The 27,761-nt window shown below is 43.9% G+C and overlaps 1 protein-coding gene across 1 annotated transcript in view; it reads left to right on the top strand.

Annotated features, from left to right (window-relative positions):
- The window catches only part of MGAT5B (alpha-1,6-mannosylglycoprotein 6-beta-N-acetylglucosaminyltransferase B), a 184,709-nt gene that overhangs the window by 114,205 nt on the left and 42,743 nt on the right, over positions 1-27,761 (top strand). The window contains exons 5-8 of the mRNA XM_082203627.1: positions 435-508; positions 5,824-5,994; positions 7,787-7,951; positions 8,781-8,950. Of these exons, the coding sequence (XP_082059753.1) occupies positions 435-508; positions 5,824-5,994; positions 7,787-7,951; positions 8,781-8,950 (580 nt within the window). The remainder of the gene's footprint in view (positions 1-434; positions 509-5,823; positions 5,995-7,786; positions 7,952-8,780; positions 8,951-27,761) is intronic.

Here is a 27,761-nt window from a genome sequence, read left to right on the forward strand (position 1 = left end):
AAAAGGTGTCTAATTGCTAACCATGCACAACGTTAACCCCAGCATCAAAGCTAATGATAAATACTGTAGAAAAAAATGCCTTGAGAAATAGTCTTGACTTTCTGCATGCACCAGCATTTAAGCAGTCAGTCTAAAGGTGAATTCCTGATTTGCTAGAATAGGAGGCTGTTCGCACATAATGTTGTTTAGGGAAGGTTGGGATTGCAGTCCTTGGATTCTGGTGCCTGGGATAGGATCTAAGATGGGGCGTTTTGTGGGACAGAGGGAGGAGAGACAGGACCCAGGTTCATGGAGCTGGAGCCCAGATTGAATAATGTGAGCACCACACTATTCCTTCAAAACAGAAAAGATAGCTGGCATTCTTAGCAAGCTCCCTTTGGTACCAGAATCTGAGCTCCAAACTAACCACTCCTGTGTGTGTTTGTACTCAACAGCGATAGAAGGCAGACGGGACCAGTGTGAGGTGCCCAGGGATCCCAAGTACCCCGACTGCTCTGGGAAAGTGGAGGTGAGTAAACTAGATTCAGATTTGTGCTCTGAACAGAAAAAAGATAGAAATGAAAGCAATGTGTCTCTTTGGATGACAGTTAAAAGAAGATGGAATCTTTTTTGTTCACACACTGTTCCAGCAAGCACTGCAGCAGTAAACCAAATTATTACGATGTGAGAAAACATCTTTTCAATGCATTTTTCTTTTTTCCCCAAATTAGAAAGGAATATAAGTGGGATATAAAAGGCATGGGTAGTGTTTCAGAGGGACGTGGGTGGCACTGAGGGTTAAACCACAGAGGCTAGGACTTGCTGATCAGAAGGTCAGCGGTACGAATCCCCGCAACGGGGTGCGCTCTTGTTGCTAGGTCCCTGCTCCTGCCAACCTAGCAATTCAAAAGCATGTCAAAGTGCAAGTAGATAAATACCGTATTTTTCGCTCTATAACACGCACCAGACCATAACACGCATGTAGTTTTTAAAGGAGGAAAACAAGAAAAAAATATTCTAAACAAAACAGTGGATGTATGATTTTTGTGGTTCATGCTGTGGCCACAGACATGTGATCTGACGGTGAGTTTGGGGTAGCCCAATGCAAAAATCCTGAGGATCCATGTGGATCCATGCTAAAGTCGCCCTAAAGTCGCAGGGGCCCTGGGGGAGTGAACAGGAAGCAGGAGGAGGAGAACAATCCCTCTCACACACACAGACACACGGAGTATCAATCCTATAGTCGCAGGAGAACGTAGGGGCTGGAGTGGGAAGCAAGAGAAGGAGAATGATCACACACACACACACACACACACACACACACAGTATTAATCCTAAAGTCGCAGGAGAGCGCTGGGGCGCTGTGAGAGAGAACAGGAAGCAGGAGGAGGAGAACGATAGCTCAAGCACACACACACACAGCCCCTACAGTGGCTGATCCAAAATCGGACAGCAAAAAACTGCAGGCAGGGACAGAGAGCACGGGGTTGTTTTAAAGCAGCCAACCCCGCTCTGCTTTTTTCCCTCCTCGGCTAGGCTGGCTGAAACGTTTTTCTGCTACTTAGCAGCTCAGTGGGGAGAGAGGGACAGAGAGCACGGGTTGTTTTAAAGCAGCCAGCGCCACTCTGCTTTTTTCCCTCCTCCCCGGCTCGGCTCGCTGACAGGAGCCGCTTACACCCGCTTTGCAGTTTCAAAGAGAGCCACGGACTGCTCACAACTGCAGCGGATTCCCCTGCCATCCGTAGGCATTCGCTCCATAACACGCACAGACATTTCCCCTTACTTTCCAGGAGGAAAAAACTGCGTGTTATAGAGCGAAAAATACGGTAGGTAAGGTTTATCCAGCGGGAAGGTAAACGGCGTTTCCATGCGCTGCTCTGGTTCGCCAGAAGCGGCTTAGTCATGCTGGCCACATGACCTGGAAGCTGTATGCCGGCTCCCTCGGCCAATAAAGCGAGATGAGCGCCGCAACCCAGAGTCGGCCACGACTGGACCTAATGGTCAGGGGTCCCTTTCCCTTTACTTTTAGTGTTTCAGAGATCACCTGGGAAAATGAACAGCAATAGTTAAGTCAAGTTTTCCATGAGCCAGAGTTGGACCAGTGGGTGTCCTGACCCACCAAGAATAAGGATTTGTTCCACCTCAACAAAATTCAAGCACACAAACACTGACTTCTTGGTTTAGTGATACAACAAAATGGTATCTTATTCCTTAGAAGAGGGAGATTTCTTGTTGAGAACAAATCAGTAGCAGCTGGTGCGGCCTGCCCTCAAGTGATTCTGCTCCAAACTGACAACACCCACCTGACCTGTCCAGCTCTGCTTCCCACTCAAGCACCCCGCTGGCTCAGGGTGGACTTTTCAAGATCCATGCCTCCCTTACTATGCTTAATCAGTCCTGAAGTCCCCCTTTAGCTACTATGGCTGTGAATATAGTGCTCAAAGAGGGTAAGGGACAACTTAAGGGAGTTACTGTTTATTGTAACAAGAGACTGCACTCATTATAAGCAGGCAGAAGCTTGCAAACTTATAAATAACTGTTATTATTTAATGTTTCCTTTTTGGACACTAAGAAGCCATTGAAATAACTTCATTTTTTTGAAGCCATCCTGGAAATGTGGCAGCCCCACTTAGTGTGGAGGGCTGGCTATGGCCCTGGAGGTCAACTCTGAACTTTAAGGGGCGTGAGTTGCGCTGTGGTCTAAACCACTGAGCCTAGGGCTTGCCGATCGGAAAGTCAGCGGTTCGAATCCCCATGACGGGGTGAGCTCCCGTTGCTCAGTCCCTGGTCCTGCCAACCTAGCAGTTCGAAAGCATGTTAAAGTGCAAGTAGATAAATAGGTACCACTCTGGCGGGAAGGTGAACGGCGTTTCCGTGTGCTGTTCTGGTTTTGCCGGAAGCGGCTTAGTCATGCTGGCCACATGCCCCGGAAAAACTGTCTGTGGACAAACGTCGGCTCCCTCAGCCAGTAAAGCTAGATGAGCTTCGCAACCCCAGAGTCGTTCGTGACTGGATTTAACTGTCAGAGGTCCTTGTCCATTACCTTTTTATTCCCCTAGATTTTATATATTGCCCCACCACCAGATAAGAACAGAGGAAGATCAAGGCCCATCTAATCTAGAATCCTCTTCTCATACAGGGATCTGATTGGGTACTGGGAAGCCCACAAGTAGGATCTGACTGCAACAGTGCTCTTCCCAGTTGAGATGGTGAGATTCAACTCCCATCATCCCTGACTATTGGCCATAGTGGCTGGGCTGATGGGAGTTGGAGTCCAGCAGCAGCTGGAGGGCACCAGCTTGAGGAAGGCCTCCCTATGGGGTAATATATGCACTACAGCTGCAACCATAGCCCTAATGTGTCAATTAGTGCGGTGCTGAACCTTCTCAGAGATTTAATGTTGATCATTTGAAGGAGGAGGGTGAGGGCAAAATGAAGATACCCCCCCCAAAAAAGGTGGGGTGGGTAGAACTTCATTAGTTTCAAGGGACCAGATTTGTTGAGGTGGATGAGTAGATTGTGCTTTTCTTACATGAGGTGGCCAGGATGTGTCTCTTTTCAGATCAAACATTTTTGGAAAGCCCTAAATTCAGGGAAAGAAGACCTTGTTGAGCTTGACTCTAGTCTAGAGACATGAGAGGTATTGTGGACTCTCCTTCTTTGGAGGCTTTTAAGCGGAGGTTGGATGGCCGTCTGTTATGGATGCTTTAGCTGAGATTCCTGCATTGCAGGGGGTTGGACTAGATGACCCTTGGGGTCCCTTCCAACTCTACAATTCTATGAAATATTCACTGAGAGAGTGAGGATGCACACCTTCTTTGTGTGAAGTCTGAGCAACTAGGTTTCCCTGCCTTGCGTGATTCATGGACTAATGTAGCATTTATATCTCTGTTAATTATTCATATGCAACAAAATGCAAAGGAAGCACCAATGGATTTATTGTCTTGCTTGTTTTTAATCTCAAGCGTTATCTCTGCCCTGGGGAACAAGCAAAGTGTTGTAACCTGATGCTGGTTTTGAGTACCACATTCTGCTTAGAGCAGCACATTGTCTTGACTTGAACACATCTCGGGCATTTGATTGGCCGGTGCAATTGTGTGCAGCTCTGTATCTGCACCGACCCGTTTAGCTTAACAGTAAGATTAACATGAAGTCATTCCCCCCACTGCACCCCTTCAGCTGTTATTTCAGCCTGCATGCCCTTCAACCAGCTACTTGATAAAACAAATTAACTGCCAGATTAACAAGACACAACCGTTGCATTACTCAGATTGTCCCAGCTACATAGCGGTCATTTTCTCCCATCCTCTTCCATGGCGGGGTTAAATTTTAAGTGTAATTTAATTGCTGCAGGCAGTAATTCGATCTCCTGTCTGGATGATTGGTGTGTTTTACATATCGGGAGTGGAGGGCTGTCTCCTGAGTGGCTTCGTTTGTGTAGTTAAGTTTGGAAGAGGCTGGCACCAGCAATTACGGAGGATGATAGATCTACATGGAGAACTGGAAGCCTGGGCTATTGCCTTGCATGCAAAATCACCTTGCGAGAGAACCTCACTAAATTTATTTCTCTTTAGCACAGATATCAGCCTTTCTGAACCCGGTGGCCTCCATAAGTTTTTGACCACAACCTCCATCAGTGGAGTCATTTCCACAATATCAGGAGGGAGGCTAGCTCTGCTTTTCTGGGGGAAAGAATACATGTGTTAGCTTTGCTCTGTGGGGTGAAACCACTGCAGATAAGGATCAGGCATTTTCTACACTTATCAGCCAGCTTGCTTTTGTTCTGGTAAATTTCATCTGAAGTGCTGTGATATTATTTATTTCCTCCACAACCTGTGCTGATCAGTGATAACAGACCTCAGTGATAAGCAAAATAAGCTTTGTGAGATCTAAGCTAATGGATAAAATGTAAGCTCCTTGGCAGGATCTCCTATCCATTTTTAGATAAAAGCTTTAGATGAGTTCTCTGGGTAATAAAAATTCTATTCTATTTAAAGAGGTGAACCTCCCTGAGACCTCCAGGTACAGAGCAGTATATAAATAATAATAATAATAATAATAATAATAATAATAATAATAATAATATAGTAAGTTTATTAAATCATTTTCTTAGGGCTGCTTTGCATATCATTTTACTTATATACAGTATAAGAAGGGGGAGAAAATGTGTGGTATACCATTGTGTATTAGCCTACACATACATGTATACTGCCTTGCTGTATTTTTTTTATGAAAGTATGCTCTACAAATATATCAATAAATATACGTACTTCAGATCTTTATCCTTTTCGGCAATGATTTTGTCCCTTAGATTGGTGCCACCAGCAAATCTTACCAGAATTTCCTATTCTTTACTTACTCAGAATTGTTTTCACAGTTTCTATTGAACAAAATTAGCTCCCACAACAGGAGGTTTTGTTTGTTATGTATTTAATGTTCTCCTTTTGTATTTTAATGCTGTAAACCACCTGTGGTTTTTAATAAAAACAAATTAAATCAAATAAAAAGTTCAGGAACTGTTTTGTTGACTATACCTCCCTAGTCTGAAAGTCTGTCTTTTTCACTGCATCCTTTTGATTTCTTTCCTTTAACAGGATCTCTGTCTGCCATATAAATACCTTTGTAACAACTTCTTCCAGTTAAGCCAATACTCATGCATCATATCCCTTGATAAAGTCCAAAGAAACGAGCTCAGCCTCTAGAAATGTTAGCCTCTTCTCAGTGTAAACCCTAGCCTTAATCTGGTGATCCCTTGATATCATTTGTTGCATTCAGAAGCTCCACTGTTGGTTACATTTTTGTGTAAAGGCTCACCTAACCAATCCCCCTCCCTTTGCCTTTCAGTGGATGAGAGCCAGGTGGACATCAGACCCCTGCTATGCATTCTTCGGTGTGGACGGCACAGAGTGCTCGTTCCTCATCTACCTCAGCGAAGTCGAGTGGTTTTGCCCCGTGCTGCCTTGGCGAAATCAGACAGCGGCTGCATCTTCCACCATGCCACCACCCAGAGCGCAGGTGAAGCTTGTAGGCCTTGAATCATGCCAGTCAAGTTACATCCTCACTTATTTGACAAAACAGTCTGAAACAGTTGGTTTCAATGCTCTCAGACAACAGGAATAGGCAGCAGTGAGAGAAAAGATTACTGTCCCTGGCTGAGTGTGGGAAGGGCAAGAGAGAAAGATCACGCCCAGTGGTGGTTATGTCACAGACTATAAGGGGGCATGGTCTCGCACTCATGCTAGGGTGCTCCTGTCTGTGGTGAGGAGAAATAAGGAGAGTGTGGCTAATGATCCCCCAGTCTGCTCTGTAACCTGGTACAACATTGCCCTCTTTCCTCCCTGCCATACTGCTCCCAGTAGGGTGTTGGTGCCAGTGGTCCTTGAGTGGCAGCAGTAGTTTGTCCCAGGAGTCTTTTCCATCTGCCTGATGGGCAGGAAGTGGGGAGTGGGTATGGGGACAAGCCTGTGGTCAACTCTTCAAGCAACAAGTATACCTAGCAAAATGGTACCCCATGAAAACAGTGCGTAAGCCCGTTCTATCCACCCTGGAAATTCTTCCATCACTTCCTTCCCCAACATGCACAGGGGAGAGGAAATTGAGTGGGGTATCTTAGAGAAGAGTTATGGGTGGATGGGTGGAACTACGAATAGAAGCACTCTGCACTATAGCATTTAGTTGCACATCAAAACTGATTTACTTTAATCAGCAAATTAGCTGTCCCTATATCATAGTTGGGGACGCGGGTGGCGCTGTGGGTAAAACCTCAGTGCCTAGGGCTTGCTGATCGCATGGTCGGCGGTTTGAATCCCCGCGGCGGGGTGAGCTCCCGTCTTTTGGTCCCAGCTCCTGCCCACCTAGCAGTTCGAAAGCACCCTTAAGTGCAAGTAGATAAATAGGTACCGCTTTATAGCGGGAAGGTAAACGGCGTTTCCATGTGCTGCGCTGGTACTGGCTTGCCAGAGCAGCTTCGTCACGCTGGCCACGTGACCCGGAAGTGTCTCCGGACAGCGCTGGCCCCCCGCCTCTTAAGTGAGATGGGTGCACAACCCTAGAGTCTGTCAAGACTGGCCCGTACGGGCAGGGGTACCTTTACCTTTTATATCATAGTTAATTTTCAAGATGGCACTGAACATATTGGCTGCCCCTTGGTGACTGAATTTGTTCGCTCCAATCATGAGGCATCTTCAGCCAGGGCCGTAACTAGGGGGGGTGAGGTGGGCCCCCACCAGGGCGCAGGCGAGAGGGGGAGGTGCAAAATCAGGTAAAATATGTCCATAAATATATCTATAAATAAAAATATCGATTATATCCCCATAAGAAAAGGCTTTAAATAGAGGGTGAATTGAATGGGTGGAGAGGGAGTTGTAGGAGAGGTGGAAAGAAGAGCTAATTTGCCCGTGGGTAGGGGGCACAATCTGGAAGGTTCTGCCAGGGGCACAAGATCACCTAGCTACGGCTCTGTCTTCAGCCCTGTTCATAGAATCATGGAATCATAGAATCATAGAATAGAATCATAGAATCATAGAGTTGGAATAGACCACAAGGGCCATCGAGTCCAACCCCCTGCCAAGCAGGAAACGCCATAAGAGCACTCCTGACATATGGTTGTCAAGTCTCTGTTTAAAGACCTCCAAAGAAGGAGACTCCACCACACTCCTTGGCAGCAAATTCCAAATGGAGAAGAGAAAGGAAACATACTTTGCCCATGTAACCTACATGCACCGTAGGATCTCCTTGCTCAGACAGCCATTGCAAGGGTCACTCTGGACCTTGCACTAACAGGAAGAGTCTGTTGTTGTTTCCCTAGGCGTCTTTTCAGAGAGACCTCTCCTACCTCCTGGAGTTGATTGGCAGTGGCAAAGAGTCTTTGATCTTCATGAAGAAAAGGATTCGGCATTTGGCCACGCAGTGGCTGAGGGCTTCACATAAACTGGAGCAGAAGCTAGAAGACAAAAAGAGAGATCAGAAACGGGTACAAAATTTAATCTGCTGCTTGTGAACCAACGTTATTTGTGCGTATGGTGGACTCACAGCAAGACTGAGGGCTGTATCCAGCTGAAGCGTCCCATCAGTACAAAGACCATATAACACTGGTCCTGAGAGACCTGCATTGGCTCCAAGTACATTTCCGAGCACAATTCAAAGTGTTGGTGCTGACCTTTAAGGCCCTAAATGGCCTCGGTTCTGTATACCTGAAGGAGCATCTCCACCCCCATCATTCTGCCCGAACACTGAGGTCCAGCGCTGAGGGCCTTCTGGCAGTTCCCTCACTGTGAGAAGTGAGGTTACAGGGAACCAGGCAGAGGGCCTTCTTGGTAATGGCGCCTGCCCTGTGGAATGCCCTCCCAGCAGATGTCAAGGAAATAAGCAACTATCTTACTTTTAAAAGACATCTGAAGGCAGCCCTGTTTAGGGAAGTTTTTAATGTTTAATGCTGTATTGTGTTTTTAACATTCGGTTCGGAGCCTCCTAGAGTGGCTCGGGAAACCCAGCCAGATGGGTTGGATATAAATAATAAATTATTATTATAAATTATTATACAGACTCCACTTCCACAATGGGACCTCCCTGCTCTTCCCCAAATCTGTACTGGAGTGTTAGAAGAAACCTAGCTCAGATTGCAGGGGGAGATGGGGAAAGTTTTGTTGCACAAGTGGATGTCCTTCTGTTGATGGGATGTGATAGTTGGATTCACCCTGAGAGTTTACCTTGCTATGTGCTCTGTATATTTGCTTCTCCCTTGTACACCCAGCACTGATATCATGCTCTCTCCCTCTCCCTCTCCCTCCCTCCTTCATTAGATTTTGATCCACATTGGCTTCTTGACAGAAGAATCAGGAGATGTTTTCAGCCCTCGCGTCTTAAAGGGAGGCCCCCTGGGGGAGATGGTCCAATGGGCAGATATTTTGGCAGTCCTTTTCATTCTGGGCCATAGCCTGAAAATCACAGTTTCTTTGAAGGAGCTCCAGAGGTGGGTTTGTGGATGAAATAGAAGCTGAACAGTGACATTTGTTTTGAAGCATGTCTTTGGCTCTTGCTCATTGTGATCACGATGCTTAGATTACAGCAGTGGGGAACCTCTGGCTTGCGGGCTGCATGTACTGTCCCCCAGCCATGCCCCTCACTGGCCATGCTTCAAACCCTCCTTGAGTGTTTATGTCTGACTAGACTGTCCCCTTGAGCTCTAATAATCCCCTTTGCTTGCCTGGATGGAGGAAAGAAATCTGTGGTGTAGAAACCAGCCTACTGTACATAGGTAAATTCACACTCCTTGCTCTGTCCCCTTTTGCCGTACTGACATGTGCCTCCCCTCCTGGAAGATTTCTCAGAAGGGAATGTGGTCCTCAAATTGGAAAAGTTGTCTCCATTTCTGGAATGTGGTCCTCAAACTGGAAAAATTGTCTCTGCTTATACCTAGGGTTGTGCCAAAATTCCACCCATTTCAATGTGGAGGTCAAAAGTCAAAAAGTCACAATCTGTGGGGCCCTTGATGCAAAACAGACCCTAAGTCACTGAAAATGTTTGGCCTTTTCATGTTTGTTTTTGGTCTCTGGTTTTTCACAAACTGCTGCTGCGCCGCTTTACCCCTTAGTTGGGGATCCCTTTCTCCTTCATAGAATTATTCCATAATGGAAGTAAAAGCGCAGCATTCCTGCTTAGCATGAGGAGGCAGTGGTTCTTGGACTGACCTCATCAATGATCCTAGCCAATCAGAAACATGAGGACAAATGAAGCCTATTTGGGGCAATGCTTTCTTAATAGGCTGCCATGTTTTTCCCTTTCACAGTGATTCTCTCCTCCAGCAGCACCCCCCCCCAAAAAAAATATAACTTGTTGCAATAGTGGGGGACTTCTCATCAGTGCTGAAGGTATGAGTGGATATTACCCTCCTCATTCCAACTCAGCCCTACTTCCAGCTCAAACTGAGTTGCAGAAAGCAATTAGCCTAACTAGTGGGGATTGCAGCTGGTGGGGGTTAAGAACAAGAAAGCGCAAACAACATCACAGCAGGGATAGGCTGATTAGTATTTAACAGCCGTTGATTCAGTCAGAATGGTATGCTCCCTTATCAGCCCTAGCTGTCGCAAAAATACAATTTTTAAAATGAGTGCTTAGCTTCCCGGTAAATGTTACACGAAGCACAGTTGAATGTTGCAAGAGATGGCTCCCTGTCCCCCAACTAGAATCATAGAATCATAGAATCATAGAATCATAGAGTTGGAAGAGACCACAAGGGCCATCGAGTCCAACCCCCTGCCAAGCAGGAAACACCATCAGAGCACTCCTGACATATGGTTGTCAAGCCTCTGCTTAAAGACCTCCAAAGTAGGAGACTCCACCACACTCCTTGGCAGCAAATTCCACTGTCGAACAGCTCTTACTGTCAGGAAGTTCTTCCTAATGTTTAGGTGGAATCTTCTTTCTTGTAGTTTGGATCCATTGCTCCGTGTCCGCTTCTCTGGAGCAGTAGAAAACAACCTTTCTCCCTCCTCTATGTGACATCCTTTTATATATTTGAACATGGCTATCATATCACCCCTTAACCTCCTCTTCTCCAGGCTAAACATGCCCAGCTCCCTTAGCCTGGTATGACTAATACTGAGATGGAATTTCTCTGTGAAAATTTCTGAGACTTTCCTCTTTTTTCACATATGCGCACACATCTGAAAAATAATGCCACTTTACACATTTTTCTGCTGAACATTCTCCACCATATTTTGAAGATAGGGGCCACGCTGCCAACACAGTTGCCGTCGCTGCCACCGCTTGTAGCTGCCACAGCAGAAAAGCCATAGAGAGAAAAGGAAAGAAGGGCTGTGCTACTACTACTGTTCATCAGGAGGGCAAACGTGGCCCCATGGCCATGGGTGCCTGGGGCTGTTGGTGCCATGCGGCGTGCATGGCCCTGGCACCGAAATTTGTGGGTGCCCAGTCCCTTCATGGGGAATTTTGTGTGTGCTTGGACACCCAGGGCTCCAGGGAGTTGGCACCTATGCTGTTCATGGCGAGCCCCAGCCCCCTAAACCCCTTGGAGCATTTCTCCACTCCTGGAGAAATTCAGTGAAATGAATTTTCACCGCCACCACTATGCCCCAATTTCTCTGGCCACAGATAGAGTATTTCAAGTATTTGTACCCAGCTTTAGGTTCTGACTAGGGGGTGGTGAGGAAATGTGGTTCAGCTCACATTTGAAGGTGAACTTCCCTAATATGCACTGCCTGACACAACAAGCAAACCAAGCTACCCTAGACATCCAAATTTGCACTGCTCTGAATTTTCAATGCAGTTCTCTGGAATAATAATAATAATAATTTATTATTTGTACCCCGCCCATCGGGACGCGGGTGGCGCTGTGGGCTAAAGCCTCAGCGCCTAGGGCTTGCCGATCGAAAGGTCGGCAGTTCGAATCCCCGCGGCGGGGTGCGCTCCCGCTGCTCGGTCCCAGCGCCTGCCAACCTAGCAGTTCGAAAGCACCCCCGGGTGCAAGTAGATAAATAGGTACCGCTTACCAGCGGGAAGGTAAACGGCGTTCCGTGTGCTGCGCTGGCTCGCCAGATGCAGCTTTGTCACGCTGGCCACGTGACCCGGAAGTGTCTCCGGACAGCGCTGGCCCCCGGCCAATAGATGTGAGATGGGCGCACAAACCCCAGAGTCTGCCAAGACTGGCCCGTTCGGGCAGGGGTACCTTTACCTTTACCTTTACCCCGCCCATCTGGCTGGGTTTCCAAAAAGGAATATATTAGAGTAAACGGTGCATAAAAGAGCCATATATTTGTGAGAATAGCATACAAAAAATGCACTACATTAGGAGAAATCGTTTGCAAAACGTGTATATTAGGCAAAATTGTGTGTGAAAATGTGCACATTGGGGGAAAAATTCAGTAAATGGTGGATGAATTTTCATGTGGACTTCTTAAGAAAACAAAAACCCTTCAGAATGATGTAGAAATGTAGAAAACTGAATTTAAAACTAGAAAAAAGAGAAACAGAAAAACCAAAATGGACAGACTCACCCACCCCTAATTCTGACATTGTTATGGTCACAGCCAGCAATGTGGAGCTGGGAATGATGTAAGAACACATGTTTGGTTGTTATGAGGGGGAAGAGGATTAAGGGACATAAAGGGCACAATTAAACCCCTGTGTCTATGCCTAGCTCATATTGGGGTTTCAGTTTAGCAAACGTGCAGTGGCTGCTTTTTCACACAGTTCAAGCCCTTTCTTACGCTCAGAACAGTAGGAGATTTGGCTTCTGCATTCCAGCACTGGTTTCTGATGTTCGCTGGGCACTCAGATCTCCTGCACCACCAGCTCTCTTTGTAACCAGTAGAGGATCCTCTTCGCATTCTCTAGCAATTTCCCCTTCCAATCACATACCTAACAGACAGTACACTCTACTGCTGCAAGTGGTTTCCTACCAGCAGAGGATCTGAAAAAGCATAATTTCTTCTGCTCCTCTTTGAAGTTACTGCAGCATGCTCCTGTTTTGTAACACAGCACAAATCCATGAAGCGTCTCCTTTTGTAACATTTTAAAGGGCAGGAGAAGGGCCTTCGATTCAGTGAAACCAGCACATTTTTTATTGCTTTGTAGCACTTTGTGGAGCATTCCCTGCAAATCATCTCAGCTTCTTGCTGTATATTGCAGCTTCAGAACGGCTAGTAGGGTGGAGGGTAGCTGGTTATGGAGCTAACAAAGACTTTAGCAGAAGAGATTACTCAGAAAATCCTAGTAGCGCTTAAGGCCATTTATGTATTTAATTATTGTCACCAATGGACCTTGAGACAGGGCTATAGGCAAATAAAGGAGCATAGTAGCTTCTGGAACACTTTGCTCTGGGTACGGTGATTTGATCCTGTGTTGTTCTGTGGTTCCATGATTGTTCCCCCCAAAAGTGCATTCTTGGCTGCCTGACCCATTTCCCTGAACTCATTCTCAACATGAATTTGAGGAGATGAACTGTGCTACACTCAAAGCCTGTTTGGGGAGTTGGGATACAACAACGTCTGGAGAGACACATCTGGAGGGACACAGGTTGTGTACTCTGCAAAACTCAAGCTAATTCTTTTGTTTAATTCACCCCACCACTTTCACCACAAGCTCAATACTGCAGCTTAAACACATCTGCATAATTGTTTTAATTTGCCCAACCATTTTTGGTCAGAGCATGCAAAAACCTAACTGTAGCATCCCTTTAATGCAGATATCATAGAGTCGCAGCTGTCAGGCCTTATGCATTTCTGTCCTATGTCTGCCTGGAAGAATACAGGAGCCCTGATCTCAGTTGGTGATGATGTGAGGACAAAACGTCTGGCTCCCACCTTGACTCCTGTAGTTTAAACTAGATGCCTGTTTTTTCACTGTTTTATTACACACACACACACACACACACACACACACTCACACTATTCCCTTGCATTTCTTAGTGAATTTGCTAGCTTCAGTTTTATGCATCCTGACAGCCAAGAGGTGAAATGTACATGATTATCTGGTGCAAACCATGCAAAGGAATTGTTGTAACATCAGCAGCAATTTGCAGCTCCCGGGAAAGAGAGTGCAAGTGTCAAGCTGAATCAGTTAGGGTCCAGACAAGACTCCTTTGCTGCTAACTTTTGTGCTGAGTGTGGAGAGTTCCCAGTTGGAAATGGATGTCGCTGGTTGTGTGTTGTGCAGTAGAGGACAAAAGCTCAATCCCACTGGAATGGAGAAGCAAACAATTTGGGCTCTGGAAAGCAGAGTTATAGATGAAACTAAGAAGTTTCTCTACCATCCTTTGGGGAGAAGGGTGGGCTATATGGTAAATTTAATAAATGAATGGAACAATCCTCATTTGATGATGGCAACTTCATAGCTTGCATGTGCAAACCAGTCAGATAGAAAATGACAACTAGAATTCTTATAGCTTCTCACGTTTGTTGTGGGACGTGTGGGAGACAATGAAAAGCGAACCTCTGCCTTTTCAGCATGATCTCCTGACACTGTTAAGGAAACAATGCACTCAGAATTTCAGGGAAGAACCATTGCTCAGTGATAGCGTATCTGGTGAAGTCCCAGCTTCATTCCCTGAAATCTCCAGGTAGGGTTGGGAAAGAATCCAACTTGAAACCCAGGAGAGTCACTGCCAGTCAATGGACAATAATGAGTTGGCAAACCCTGAGTCTGTATATTCCTGTTAACAGTAGCTTTCCTTTTAGAGTGACAGAAGATCATGTGCCCTTTAACTCCCTGCTTTGCACTTCCAAAGTGCTCTGCCCCATACCCCCAACACTCTTGAACAAATATTTCTAGTAACACTAGCAGAAGGAAAGCAGAAATTGGTTCAAATGAGAGGAGAGATTTGATAAGTGCCCACATAGAATCTACACCCCCTTTTATTCTAAGCAGAAGAATTCTTCCTTTCAACTGGGGCGAGCTAGAAAAGGTTGTTCTTCAACACAGTCACAACAATACAGTTCTATTCCATGCATCTAGAGGTCAACAAGAAAAGCCACAGTCTGCTGAGACTTAGTAAAATAACTGCACAGCAAACCTTTGACTGTCCTTCTTTTGTGTGAGGCCTGTGCAATTATAGAGGATGTATGCATTTGTCTGTGCTTCTTTGGTTCATTATGCTACAGAAATGAGTGGCTCATATGCAAGAAAGCACCAAACTTTCAAAGTGAGGCATTTTAATTACTTCTGGCAGATGAAAGCTTTTTTTTTCCATGGCTTGTTTTTCTCCCCACAAAGCAAAAAAGGCGTCAAGGCTCTGAATTTTAAATCACTTCCCACAATATACGGGATGTACCTACACCAGGATCATTCACACAAAACAAGCCATCGTGTGCACTGTTTGTGAAAAACAGCAAAGGCACATACATTAGAGCACCTACATTATGCCCAATGACTAGCTGTGATCCAATGGGCACATATGCATGTTCCAGAGTCAACCCCATTCTCCCCCCCCCCTGAGTTTTTCCTGTCACCAATATGGATGCTAAGTTTGTCCCCATGTTTCCCTTTAACCTAGTCTTACACCAGCTTGCTCTTGTGTGTGGTGCGAACAAAGTAACAGTGTTAGGACAAGTATTGAAATTCATTTAGAGTCATGTGGTTTCCTGGGTAGTTTGTCAGATTTAGGGCCATTTTTTAAAATCCCTGCCTAGCCATGAAGCTCACCGGATGACACTTTTCCAGCCTAACTAGAGATCATTCTGAAATCCTCACCATCTGATTTAAGAATACAAGAAGTTGTAGCCAGATTCTTTGTGTCTGGCGTTTACCACTGCAGAGGAGGACCCCCAACTCTTCAGTATAACACTGCAGGGGAAGAGAATTAAAAATCACATCGAGATCACTGGCTTTTGGGAGCATCATTTTATCATGTATATACAGTCACATGCATGCAATTGTATTGCAAAGGATAAAGTGGAACAAGAACAACTGAAAACTGCAGCTAAGTACATATCTTCCAATTCCAGAATTAATTATAGAAATTCTCTATGTTGGAATTGTATTAAAGAGCATGAAATGCACCATGCAGAAGGAGCTTCTGAAACAATAAAGGAATATAGTACAGGAGGAAATGACACAACCTTAAGCGCAACACACCTCACAGAGTTTTTGTGAGGATAAAATGTGATGATCTCCATGTATGCCCCTCTGAATTCCATGGAGGAAGGGCAGAATACAAATAATGGTGCCCCTTTGGACCATTTATCTTTTCTGATAAAAGACAGACCATCCTTATAGGGAATCACAGGCATCAACACCTGTGGTGAGTGTAGCAGATTCAGATAAGAAAGGGGATTGTATAAACAAGGTTTGGATAACGGGCTTGACAGTGTTTCATAATAACCTAAGAGAAGCCCTGCTGCTTAAGATATTTTAAAATGCAGGGAATGTAATACCTAAATCTATTTTTCCAAGTTCAGAATTTTGTTTCGGGCACAATCCTGGAAGCAATTCTTGTGATCATTGCCCATTTCGCGCAGAAATGGATGAAAACGTTACATTTCCTTTGTTACATTTGTATAGAATGTAAAGCTATGGATGTGTGCGTGCCTGTGCCTTGCAAGTTTCATAAAGTTGGGTTCTAGTTGGGAATGATTGTGGAAAGGCTTAGAAGACAGTCTTTCAAGCAGCATCTCTGTGGCTTAAGGAGGCTAGAAGCATAGCTCAGGTGTGTAGTCTCTATGGATTCCAATGTGAGGAGGCTTTCTTCATATTTTATTGTGCAGAACATTCAATCTTTAATATGGATCAGAGAGTGAGGGCTATTTCACACAAACCATATACTTTGGAATAGTTGTGCTTTAGTCGCTTGCTTTGTACGGGGAACCTGTGTGGTGTCATTATCATCAAGTCATAGACCTCCTTTGTTTTACCTTTTCTCAGTATAGAAAAAAAACCCATTAAAATATGAAAAGGGCAGAACACTAACTCAAACAGGGATGGTGCTTAACAAGAGTGGGCCTTGACACATTGCCCACTGATGCTCTCTCGCATCTCTTGCTGATTCCTACCCACCCACCCACTGGAACTGCTGATCAGGCTCCGAGCCGTGAGTTTACGCAGTGGTGGCAAGCTCAATTTCCACAGCTGTAGATCACCGTAGTGCTACTCTTCTCTCTGTTAAAGAGCCATGGTTTTGATGTGTGCAGTGATAATATTGGACAGGTTTGCCTACCATCTGAAGGTAGGCTATACAACTTGATACAATTACCTTTCATTTTAGCCATGAATTTTTTAAACCAGTCTTTTCATTTGCCTTTCTTTTCTTTTCTTTTTTTGCCACAGAGCAAATTTTAAAACTGAATTTAACTATCATGCTGCCTTTTCAGTCAATGCCACTTTTATTTTTTTTAAAAGAAGTGTGTTTCTTTTTCATTTTGTTTTTAACTGCACGGAAGTGCTGAAATATTAAAAAGCACTTTGGTGGGGAAAAAAGATTTTAAAAAGTGATATAAATGGACTTCAAAATGGACATGCTCGAGTGAATGCTTTCTTTTATGCCCACACATGCTGTCATGTCATGCTCACTGCTGTGGACAGAACATAGCAGAATGCACACACACAAAAATGTTAGAACCTTCCGAAGTGTGGGAGGTCAGCTGCAATTCTCTATGTTGCTTACAGTGGAAGAGCAATGATTGACAGATCCCACAGCAACCCAATCTGCAGGCACCCTGGGTAGCAGGCCCTATGCCCAGTGGGAGGGAGGGGGAGGACTTCAGATGTAAGTGAGCCTTAAGTAACTTGAAGAAAAGACAAAACAGAGAGATAGTAGAATATTATTGTTACTGTCAGTGTTGTGTCTCTCGGTAAATTAAGACTTCCCTATAGGCACAGATGAAAAGCGGTGCATTTTCCAGAAAATTATAAGACCCCAAGATCTGTTGATGGTATAATTATACCTGATTTCTTTTAATGGAGATATTATCAAGGGACCGCATTCCAGTCTCTTTCTCTCCCCAACCTCCTCTTTAATAGCCAGCTTCTTAATGGTGGAAATTTACATAGCTTTATTAACAGCAAATGCTCAGGCCTCAAATTTCCCTCTAAATGCAATTGCTTCTAGCCTGCTTATTATGTACAGACAAATCCATTTGCTTTGCACTTTGTAATAGAGCTGATCAATTGTTAAGTTGGTAAGTGGCAGAGAAAGAAAGAGGTTGATAAAATGTGAGGTGTTTGTGCAAGAGAGCGGGGAGGACAAGATGCGCTGTATTCTTTGTATATCATTGGAGTGTGATTTACAGTTGGCTGCCTATGTTCCTTTGTGTCACTACCTGGAGGAATCTGGGTATGACCCAGGTTGGTTTTCACCAGCATATGAGCCAGAATATTATTGCCTGCTACCATAATCCTGGGATTTATTGCTGACTAGACCTGTGACTCACCTGCATGTTTTCTCCATGTCAGCATGCCAGGTACTGCTATATATATATTTATTTTTTGGAGGGTTGTGCTTGTGAATTATCCCATTGTTTTTTTAGGTTATTAAACAGGAATCCTGGGTTCATTTGTGCTACTGAAGAATGCACAAAGGCATAAACCGTGCCCCCCCTTTTCTTTTCTTTTTTGCTTTTAAAAATGTATAGCAGAAATAAATGCTACATAGAAAATAAAACACTATAGCCCAGACAGAAAATAGAAACTGCTGTGCTCAAATATAAGTTATCGCTTGCTCAGGCTCCAAGGCTTAGCCTTAAATGGTACATAGTCCATTGTCCTTGTTTCATTCCTTTCTGCTGAATGTTTTTAAACTGCTTGTGTTCGCATTATGAAACAGATTTCCTGCCACTGAGCCCCTTGAGCACAGTATGCTGCAATTCCTTTGTTCTTTGCTGGTGACAGAGTAAAATTTGGATGATCATAGGCTGTATCCCTCTGCCACAGGAGGTATAAGATGAGCTGAAATGCTTGTCCCTTCCTGCCATTGCAATGAGTCTGTGATGGTACCCTTAGGTTTTTGACTCTAGTCTCTATCCTCAGTTTTGTGGAAGCATTTATTGTTCAGATTTAATAGTATCAGCTCCAGGACCCGGATGGTTTGAAATGCCTGCCTAGGGTAAATTGCCTCGGAATGTTTTAAGTAGGAAACAATGTACAGATTTAATAAATGAAACTAAGGTATGAGAAGCTCAGGATAAATATGCATGCTGGTTGCTATGAGCCTGCTCAGATATATTGTTGTTTTAAACTATTTTTGAATGTTTTAAATAACTTTCTCAATTATTTTTATTTATAAATTTCTTGGTTTGTTTGTTTGTTTGTTTTGTAAACCAATTTGAAGGTTTCTTCTTACAAGTAGTGTATACATTCTGATGAACTTTTAAAAGGTGCTGCAAAGACAGACTGGCAGCTCAAAGATTCCCTCTCGCCTTTTCTCCTTTGCTTGGTAAAACATTTGTGAAAGAAATGGAAAAAAGAGGCAAAACAGGATTTAGCCCTAGCAATGTTGCCTTCCTTCAGAATGGTATGAGGATTTATGGGTACAGTTTGCTCAAGCCTGCAGTTCGATGCAGGGGGAGGCAGCATCTTCTCCCTGTCCCCAGATGAGTGAGTCGCTTTCTCCTTCAGTTTTGCACAAGCATGCTCTCATGTGGGGAAGGGGGGTGTCTTTAAGTTTAGAGAGGAGCATCTCAATCAGGTTTTTGAAGGCTTGGAAAAACATCGCTCTCTGACAAGCTGAGGAGCTGTCCAAAAACTGTTGGTGCTGAACAGCTGTTCTGTTGCACTGAAATCACGTTAGACATGATTTTAAACATTTCTTTGAATCCTGTGCTTGAGATTCTCCTCTTTAAAAACCAATCAAACAAAGGTTAAGAGCAGTTGTGGAGGGCTCATTCTTGGTCGGAGCTTTGACACAGGGCAGAAGGAAGATTAACACTTTCCACTTGCCATTTCCCTTGCTGAAAATACTCCCTCCTCCCCACTAGCAGTGCTTTCTGCACTTGGGGGGGGGTGTCTTAATCCCTGAATATTAGTGGCTGAATCAGCCACCATGGCTGCTTTTACTAAAAGAATCAGAGAAGGACAAAATCAAGCACAGGATTCAAAGGCACATTTAGTATCAATTATAGCTTGCCCCAAGGACTCATATTAGAAGTGGCAGGGCTGTCATTAACGCGTCTGCCCTGTTCAAGTGTAAAATGGTGTGTCAAAGCAGCATGTGGGAGAAGGCCATTGAACCAGCCCCCACTTCACCACACCTCAGTCCTTCCCTCCCTCCCCATCTCAGATATCAGGCATGAGCTGGAAAGGGAGTAAATTGCCTGGAGTAAAGTTTTGAGGGGAGGAGATGGGAGGAAAGGAAAAGGAAATGATCAGCACCCCTCTTTTATCTGTTTTTTTTCTGTTAAGGAAGGATTCTGTCCACTTGGCCACCTTATAGGTGAATGAGGGAGACATCGGAAAAGAGCTAGTTATCTGCCATGGTCACATCTAGTGTTGTTTCCCATAAAAGGGCCCTGCAGTAGCTTGCAAGAGTCTTTCATCTATATATAGCAGGTTCCTCCTGTTTCTCCCCCTGGTAGGGACAGCTGTCTATTGTTCGGAACCCATGGTAACAGGATCTGTGGTATATTTCCAAAATGTAAAGACGCCTGCTTAAATCCATGCGTTGCCAGTTAGAACACTTATAAAACCTGTTACCTTTAATTAAAGAGACAGCTCTTTTTCTCAGAAACACATAGCTGATTAGATTTATTGACTGCTTTTGCATGAGGGACGCAGATAAATAGCTTTATGCCATTGTAAATTCTGAAAGGGAAGGGCTTTTGCCCTTTTGGGTTTGATTCTCTGAGAAAAGAAGGTGCATAAACAAGGAGGAATCAACAAGCTGTTAATTTTTCCTTTTTCATGAAATATGTTTGTTCCAAATGAAGATTTCTTAACTGGGTGCTTTGAAATATTTCGGGGGGGGGGAGAATACCTGTAAAGATCCTCATTATATAATTGCCTTGTATTTAAAATAGGCAGTTGTGTGAGCTTGTATGCAGAAAGCATCCTCTTCTGTCATTAGTCATCACTTGACACCTGTGCACAGCCTAAATGGGTCCACACCGGGGGGGAGTAGAAGCACGGTAGCCAAGCAGACGTTGGAGTGAATCAAGCATGCACTGAAGGCAGTTGAGGTGGAAGCTCTTTGATTAAAATTCCACTGTCGCACTGAAGAACTGCTTTCACTTCCCACCCCCACCCCTTCTCTGGTGGATTTCATTCTACACTTGGGATGCAGTAACATTATCCATCTTTGCCGGAAATGACTTATCTCCAAGGTTCACAGACAGCAATTTTGGAATATGCTAGATTGCGCAAAGTGTCAAGCTTTTTTAAAACATGCTTCCCAGGGAAGATAGATCCCCTTAAATCTGCAGACTTCATTGCGATTGACATACGAACCACCATGACCTGCTCAATCAGTATAATTCTTCTCCCATTACTCAGGTGAGCAGTCCCAACGGATGGTTTGCCCACTTCTGCACATCACAGGAACAAATGATAAATATAACTCTAGTTCTGACTAGACTTTTTGTAGCTGCCCTCTTTGCAGGGTGGAGGAGCAACCGCATCCTCATCTCACCCACCACACAGATGTATGAAGATGTTCTACACCAATGGCCACTTCACGCAATTCTTCTCCGTAGGGACCAGCTCCCCCCCCCCAAAAAAAAGTAGGGAGGAGATTTCATGGACTTGGACTTCCACTCTCTCTTGTCAGTGTTTAGGGTTGCACTGCCCATCCCTTAGGAAACCCAGAAAACCATGAGGAATATAGTAAACTGTGATGGATATGGTTAGATGGATGGTCTCTAAGAAGAAATCAGTAGGATTAAGGAAAAAACAATGGAGGAAAAAAACAGAAAGCTAGAGGATATGAAATTGGGAGACGTGCCCCAACTATCATGGGAAAACTAAGACTTGCCCCAATTAAAAACAAACAAACAGGCATTCTATGATGTTCAAAGTCCTTTCTTGCTGAACCGTCCACTGTTGCCATTGATTTACAGTTAAGAAGGGCTAGCAGCAGGAATGCAATTAATGCTGACGTTAGTATATTGGTCCTGTCCTCTGTAAGGAAGCAGAGGTTTGCCGAGATCAATTTTGTGCTGGATGTCTCAACTTGGGGAGCAATAACTTGGAAGTAAAACTCAGGTTAATTTGAAAATAGGTCAATGGGATGTGAAGATAGCCCACTGTAATCTGAATCCATCGTATCAGCTTCAAAATGTCTCCCTTGGTTGATTAAATTACCTGTAAGGGAGGAATAGCAGGAGAAAAGCCTGCTGCAGATTTATTCTGGGATACGTGCAGCTGTTCAAGACAGATGTCCAAAAACAACCCAGCAAAGCTTTCCTGTATAGGTGAACATGATGCCTTTAACTGGCTTAATTAAAGAGGAAACAATGTCAGCCATCACTCATGTTATTTCTTATTTAATAAACGCAAGCTGGTCTCATTTTGCAGACTCTTGTCTGCTCGTCTGCTTTGTTATACTGCTTTCCAGAGCAATCTTAATTAATGATATCCTCATAAGAGGTTTGTAGTGTCGGCGGCAAAAGGGGATTCGTGGGAATTCAATCAAAAGCAGATTTCACTAGTCAATTCCTCTTCTTCTTCTTCTTTTAAGATTAAGTTTTCAGAAGCGACTAGCCCTGGATGCAAAGATCATTTCCCCCCCTAAACAAATCTGTTAAGCTTTCAGCGAAGAAAGCATTTGTGTTCAATTTTATTTGCATAATTTCAAGCGCCATTAATAGTACATGGCATGAGGAAAAATTGCCAAGATTTCACTCCAACCATGAGTGAAATTGGGTTTAGTAGAAAATTAGTTGACTTAACTGTCAGATGATGAAAGCTTGAATAGAGAATGTTTAAATAAGGAGGAATTGTAGAAAAGGAACTTGAAGGTGCAGGCTGAATTGAGATCAGGGCTCAAGTTAAAACATATTAGCTAAAGTGAAAGATAAACGGAGACTGATAGTGAATTCAGAGGGAAGAATCCAGCAACCCTCTCTACTGATCATTCTGTCACTGCAAGCATTTCTGCTTACCAGGTGGAGCCATCCCCCTCTCCTCCCCATTTGCATTGTTCTAGGGGTTCTTCTGCCCTTCCAGAGTGGATTGGGGTGAGCATGGGGAAAGTGGAAGTCCCACTGCACTAGCTAGCTTGCTTGGCAATTTAGTGCAATTTTTCTTTCTCAGGAAGAGCCACAGGGCTAGATTTCCCAGTTCAATATAACTCCATCAAATACATAGAACTGGTACACATTTTTGCACCGGCTGATGAGCTTGGGCTTTGCTTTTATGAAAAATTATGCCTAATGATGGCAGACTATAATTGGTGTTCACCATTAGGTTACAGAAGATCTATCTCAAACCTGTACCTTTATTTTTTCTTGAGTAATTTGTGTGATATAGATGGAAGTGCATAATATTTGTGTGAATTCTGCCACACAAACTATGATACTGGGCCAGTTAAAATCCGCAAAGCAGATTAATTTTTAAATGAACACCCATTTTACAGCCAGGCTATCATCAATCCATTCATCTAGTACAATAGCAGCCAGTGTGGTGCTTTTCAGTTGTTATTAGACTACAACTCCCATCATTCCTGCTCATTGGTCATGCTGGCTCAGGCTGATGGGAGTTTGTAGTCCAAAAAATCAGCAGGGCATCCCATTAACTCCCCTATTATAGTACTTTCAATTTGCAAAGTCCTTTACAAGTTTCAGCTGATTCATTCTCACAGTAAGCTTGTAAAGTCGGTCACAATGAGAATCACATTTTATTAAGGAGAAAAGAAGCTGCTCATAATTTTTCTTGCTCCTTTGTGTGTCTTTTCTATAACTGAAGTCAACAGTTCATAATGGTGCACAACATTCATAAGGGCCTATTATTCTATGTTTTCTCTTGTGTACATTCCCGCTCAATCCTGTGTATGCGTTTGACTGTGTGTGCAGCAGAAAGCAAGGGAGGGAGATCAGTTTGAAGGCAGGATACACCTGTTGTCATCAAGATGGTAGCCATATCTGTCGTGTTTGGAAGGAAATAAATTAATGCTATGAGGGATGGTGACTTGCCAAATGCTACCTAACAAGGGAGAAGGTGGCGCTGTGGTCTAAACCACTGAACCTCTTGGGCTTCCCAATCAGAAGGTCGGCAGTTTGAATATTTGTGATGGGGTGAGCTCCCGTTGCTCTGTCCCAGCTTCTGCCAACCTAGCAGTTCAAAAGCACACCAGCACAAGCAGATAAATAGGTACCACCATGGCAGGGAGGTAAATGGCATCCCTGTGTGCTCTGGCTTCCATTACAGTGTTCCATTGCACCAGAAGCAGTTTAGTTATGCTGGCCACATGACCCGGAAAGCTGTCTGTGCGCAAACACCAGCTCCCTCTGCCTGAAAGCGAGATGAGCGCTGCATCCCATAGTCACCTTTGACTGGACTGAACCATCCAGGGGTCCTTTACCTTTACCTAACAAGCTCATGACTCAAATTCAGGAAGAATTATCACATACTGATATCCACAGTACCATACCAAGTTTCAGATGTTGGAATAAATAAGAAATGGGGGCAAATTTACCACAAAGCTGACAATAAATTTCACTCTCATTTTCCTCATCCCACAACACATGCTAGCATCCATTCCACTGACTGTACAACACAACACAACTTCCTTGTGTTGAGGCAGGTATAAGATTGTAGCTTTTCTTCAACGTTGAGAAGATGAAATGCAACTCAGCCAACCTTCTGTGATTCCCACTTTTAGCTGTCCACTGTGTCTTGCGAAACCCTCAGTGGCTGAGATTACGTTGCCTAGAAGGTCATGGAGCTGCCAGCCAATTACCCTTGTGCTCCTGGAAACACAGAGATAAATGTTATTGCACTTCTCCTTGACAGTGCTAACCTTCCCACCCTCCACTGTGTAATCTTGAATTGTATCTACTGTGGCCCAATAGGGCTTTTCCCTCCAGAGAATAAGAATGAATGGAAAAACTTTGTAACAAAAGTGTACTATTTGCAGGCAGTAGAACTCAGTGCCTGTAAAATGTATAAATGACATTCATGTCTGTGAGGAGACCCTGCTGTCAGTTTTATGCAACCAGCTTTAGACATTCACACACCCAACTCGGCTTGTTGCCTACCTGTGCTAACTTCATCCAAAGTCAAATGACCTCAGGTTTGTTGACTGAGTCAATAGACAATCCTTGGGGAATGCCCATAGCTCAGTGGTAGAGTGTCTGCTTTTCACGCAGAAGGTCCCTGGTTCAGTTCCCAGCATCTCCAGGTTGGGCTGGGAAAGACTTCTGTCTAAAACCAAGGAGAACTGCTGCTGGTCAGTGCAGTCAGTACTGAGCAAGATGGAACAATGGTCTGACAGAGTATAATACAGATTCCTACATAGGTAAGTAAGTTCCCAGTGTTTCCATAAGGGCAGAAGTAGTTAACTTTTACATACAACGACAGGAGAGGTTACCTGTAGAAGATCTTGGAGGGAAGTCTTTTGTACTTTGAGGGAAGCACTGTAGCTCAAGGGCAGACCTGCAGAAGGTCCTTTGCTCAATCTCTGCATCTCCATGTATGACTGAGAGAGACCCCTATCAGAAACCCTGAAGTGCCAACCAGGGTTGACAATACTGAACTAGGTGGAGCAACAATGATTTTTTAAAAAAATAAATTTTATTAGTATTTTCCACACAACAACAACACGAAAGATATCAAAAAATAACAATACACAACACACAAAAATCAACATTCGAAAGCTAAAGAAAGCAACAACAAAAACAAACAAAAACAAATCCATATCTTACAAGTTAATATTATAAACACTAAAACAACAACAAGACATTGACTTCCACCAATCCCACAGCACCTCCTTTATCTCTCATTGTGCCTTCCTGTTTTCTTTATCATCTCTATCCTAACATCTAGATATAAATCCTTCTTTCATATCCTTTCACTTCACAAGGTTATTCCAGACTCAGCCTGATTTCTGCCCTCGAACCTTGACTTTTGAGGTATTCATTTAGGCACTCCCATTCTTTTTTTACTTCACTTTTTGGTTTTTGTCTTATTATGTATGTCAATTTGGCTAATTCTAAGTATTCTGAGAGCTTGCATAGCCACTCTCCCCTAGTGGGTAACTGATTCCCTTTTCAGTACTTAGCCACCAGGATTCTTGCTGCAGACGTTGTGTATAAGAAAAAATTAGTTTTGTCTTTTGGAATACAGGTATCGTCATTTAAAATTCCTAAAAGGAATGCTTCTAGCCTTTTACTATATGATATTCTTAATATTTTCTTTATTTCTTCGTGGAGCAACAATGATTCAGTATAAGACAGCTTCCTATGTTTCTGACCCTCTGCTTCTGCCCCACAACTGATTTGTCCATCCTGCTATAGCCCTGTTGTCCTATTCAGTATGCAGCCCACCCTACTGATTTCCGAAGCTGACTGACTGGGGGTCAGCCCCCCTGGGACTGTCTTACAGTGAACCAAGTGAACTAGGCTTTTCAGGTGGGCAGATGAAGCATTTTAAATTTCAAGGAAGGAAGGAGCCCATCTTGACTCCTTGCTTCTGATGTGGAGATGTGTAACCACTCGCCGCCCCACCCCCGGGCATAGCTCACTTTCTTCCTGGCTGATCTGGTAGCAGCTGTTGTGGGTAATTCAATGAAGTTATGAGAAAACATTCAGCTGATGAGTCATTATTTTAAAATCCCTGAAGACCTATTGTACCAGTTCAAACGGAACACTATGATCTTTCAAAATTCAAATAAACAAATGAAAACACCACCACAAGAACAACCTTCACCAGTATGCCTTTCTCCTGTATTCCTGCTGACCAAGTCAATAGTCACATGTATTCCTTGTCATCTGCATATTCCTCTTTCTTGAACATTGAGTTTTCCCATCTATGATAGATAAAATGGCTGCTATGTTGTACTGCCACACTGAACTACCACTTTGGATAGTGCACACTCTTTAAAAATATCCAGTATCAAGAGGGTATCATCCTTTTCTTTCTTTATAAAGGGACAGCTTCCTCTTACCAAAGGCCGAATGGTCATGTTGGAAGCCACAGAGGCAAGTGAAATTGTCCTCTTTTCCATTGCATAGTTCTTCTTTGGGGCAGCTTCATTATGGGGGCTCCTAGGGCTAAAGGATGGGATAAGGCAAGTGGAAATAGTCAGCCTCCATATGCAAATGCTGGTCTCTCCCCTCTCCCCTCAAATGTGTTAAAAGCTGCTCTAAGCTGATGTCCATATTCTAAGCACCCACAAAATCTCCCTTTCCTCTTTGATTTTGCACTTTAATTCTTTACTGCTGAGATGCTCACAAAGCGCCAGAAAATCTCTAGCAAGCTGACCTGCTACTCCATAATGGGCTGCAGAGCCCTTCTGCATTGCTTCACTTTATTTATGTGGTGTGGGTTTTTTTAAGGTGGCTGTCAGGCACAAGAGACTTTCTATTCATGTCATCTTCCCGGCCAGCCACTTAGCGTAAAATTGCCCATAAAAGTGAACTTAAATTACAAGTGATAAAACCACAGCCCATCCTAGCCACTGCCAGCTTTTTTTCTGTTCTACATGACGCTGAAGCTTATATTCTTTTTGACAAGAGCAATGAAGCAGCTTCACACACTTATCCCCAGCTAAATCACCTTAAATTGAAAATCCTTGTTTTTCCTTGCTTGGAATGTAGCATGGTCCTTCATTAGTTTCTTCTAAGTGTTTCTTAGTATCAGCAGAATGGTTTGTGCTGGTGGAACGCTTGACTGCATGTCCCTCAGCTAATGCCAGATGTGAGGCCTTCCGACGTAGCCGCTTGTTTGTTTGTTTTCATTTGTTACATAAGCTACCCCATAACAAAGAGTTCCATGGGCAGCTCACAAAGCCAACACACACACACCAAAATACAATACAGAACAGGAAAAACTGTAACAAAATAATTTTTAAAAATGAAGCATAATTACAACTCGGTGTGTATCTGAAGAAGTGTGCATGCACACGAAAGCTTATACCAAGAACTAACTTAGTTGGTCTTTAAGGTGCTACAGGAAGGAATTTTTTTATTTTAGCTCGGTGAGAGGTTAACTACATTTCCCAGGATTATTTGGGGGTGGGGTGGAGCCATGGACTCTAAATGTATGATGTGTAGGCAGCTGAAGAAATGAGGCAGAGCAAAGAGGTGAGCCTTGCCAAGGTTGGAGGTGCTAATACAGTGGTACCTCAGGTTAAGAACTGAATTCGTTCTGGAGGTCCATTCTTAACCTGAAACTGCTCTTAACCT

Source organism: Podarcis vaucheri, assembly GCF_965113315.1.
Source record: "Podarcis vaucheri genome assembly, chromosome: 2".
NCBI lineage: Eukaryota > Metazoa > Chordata > Lepidosauria > Squamata > Lacertidae > Podarcis > Podarcis vaucheri.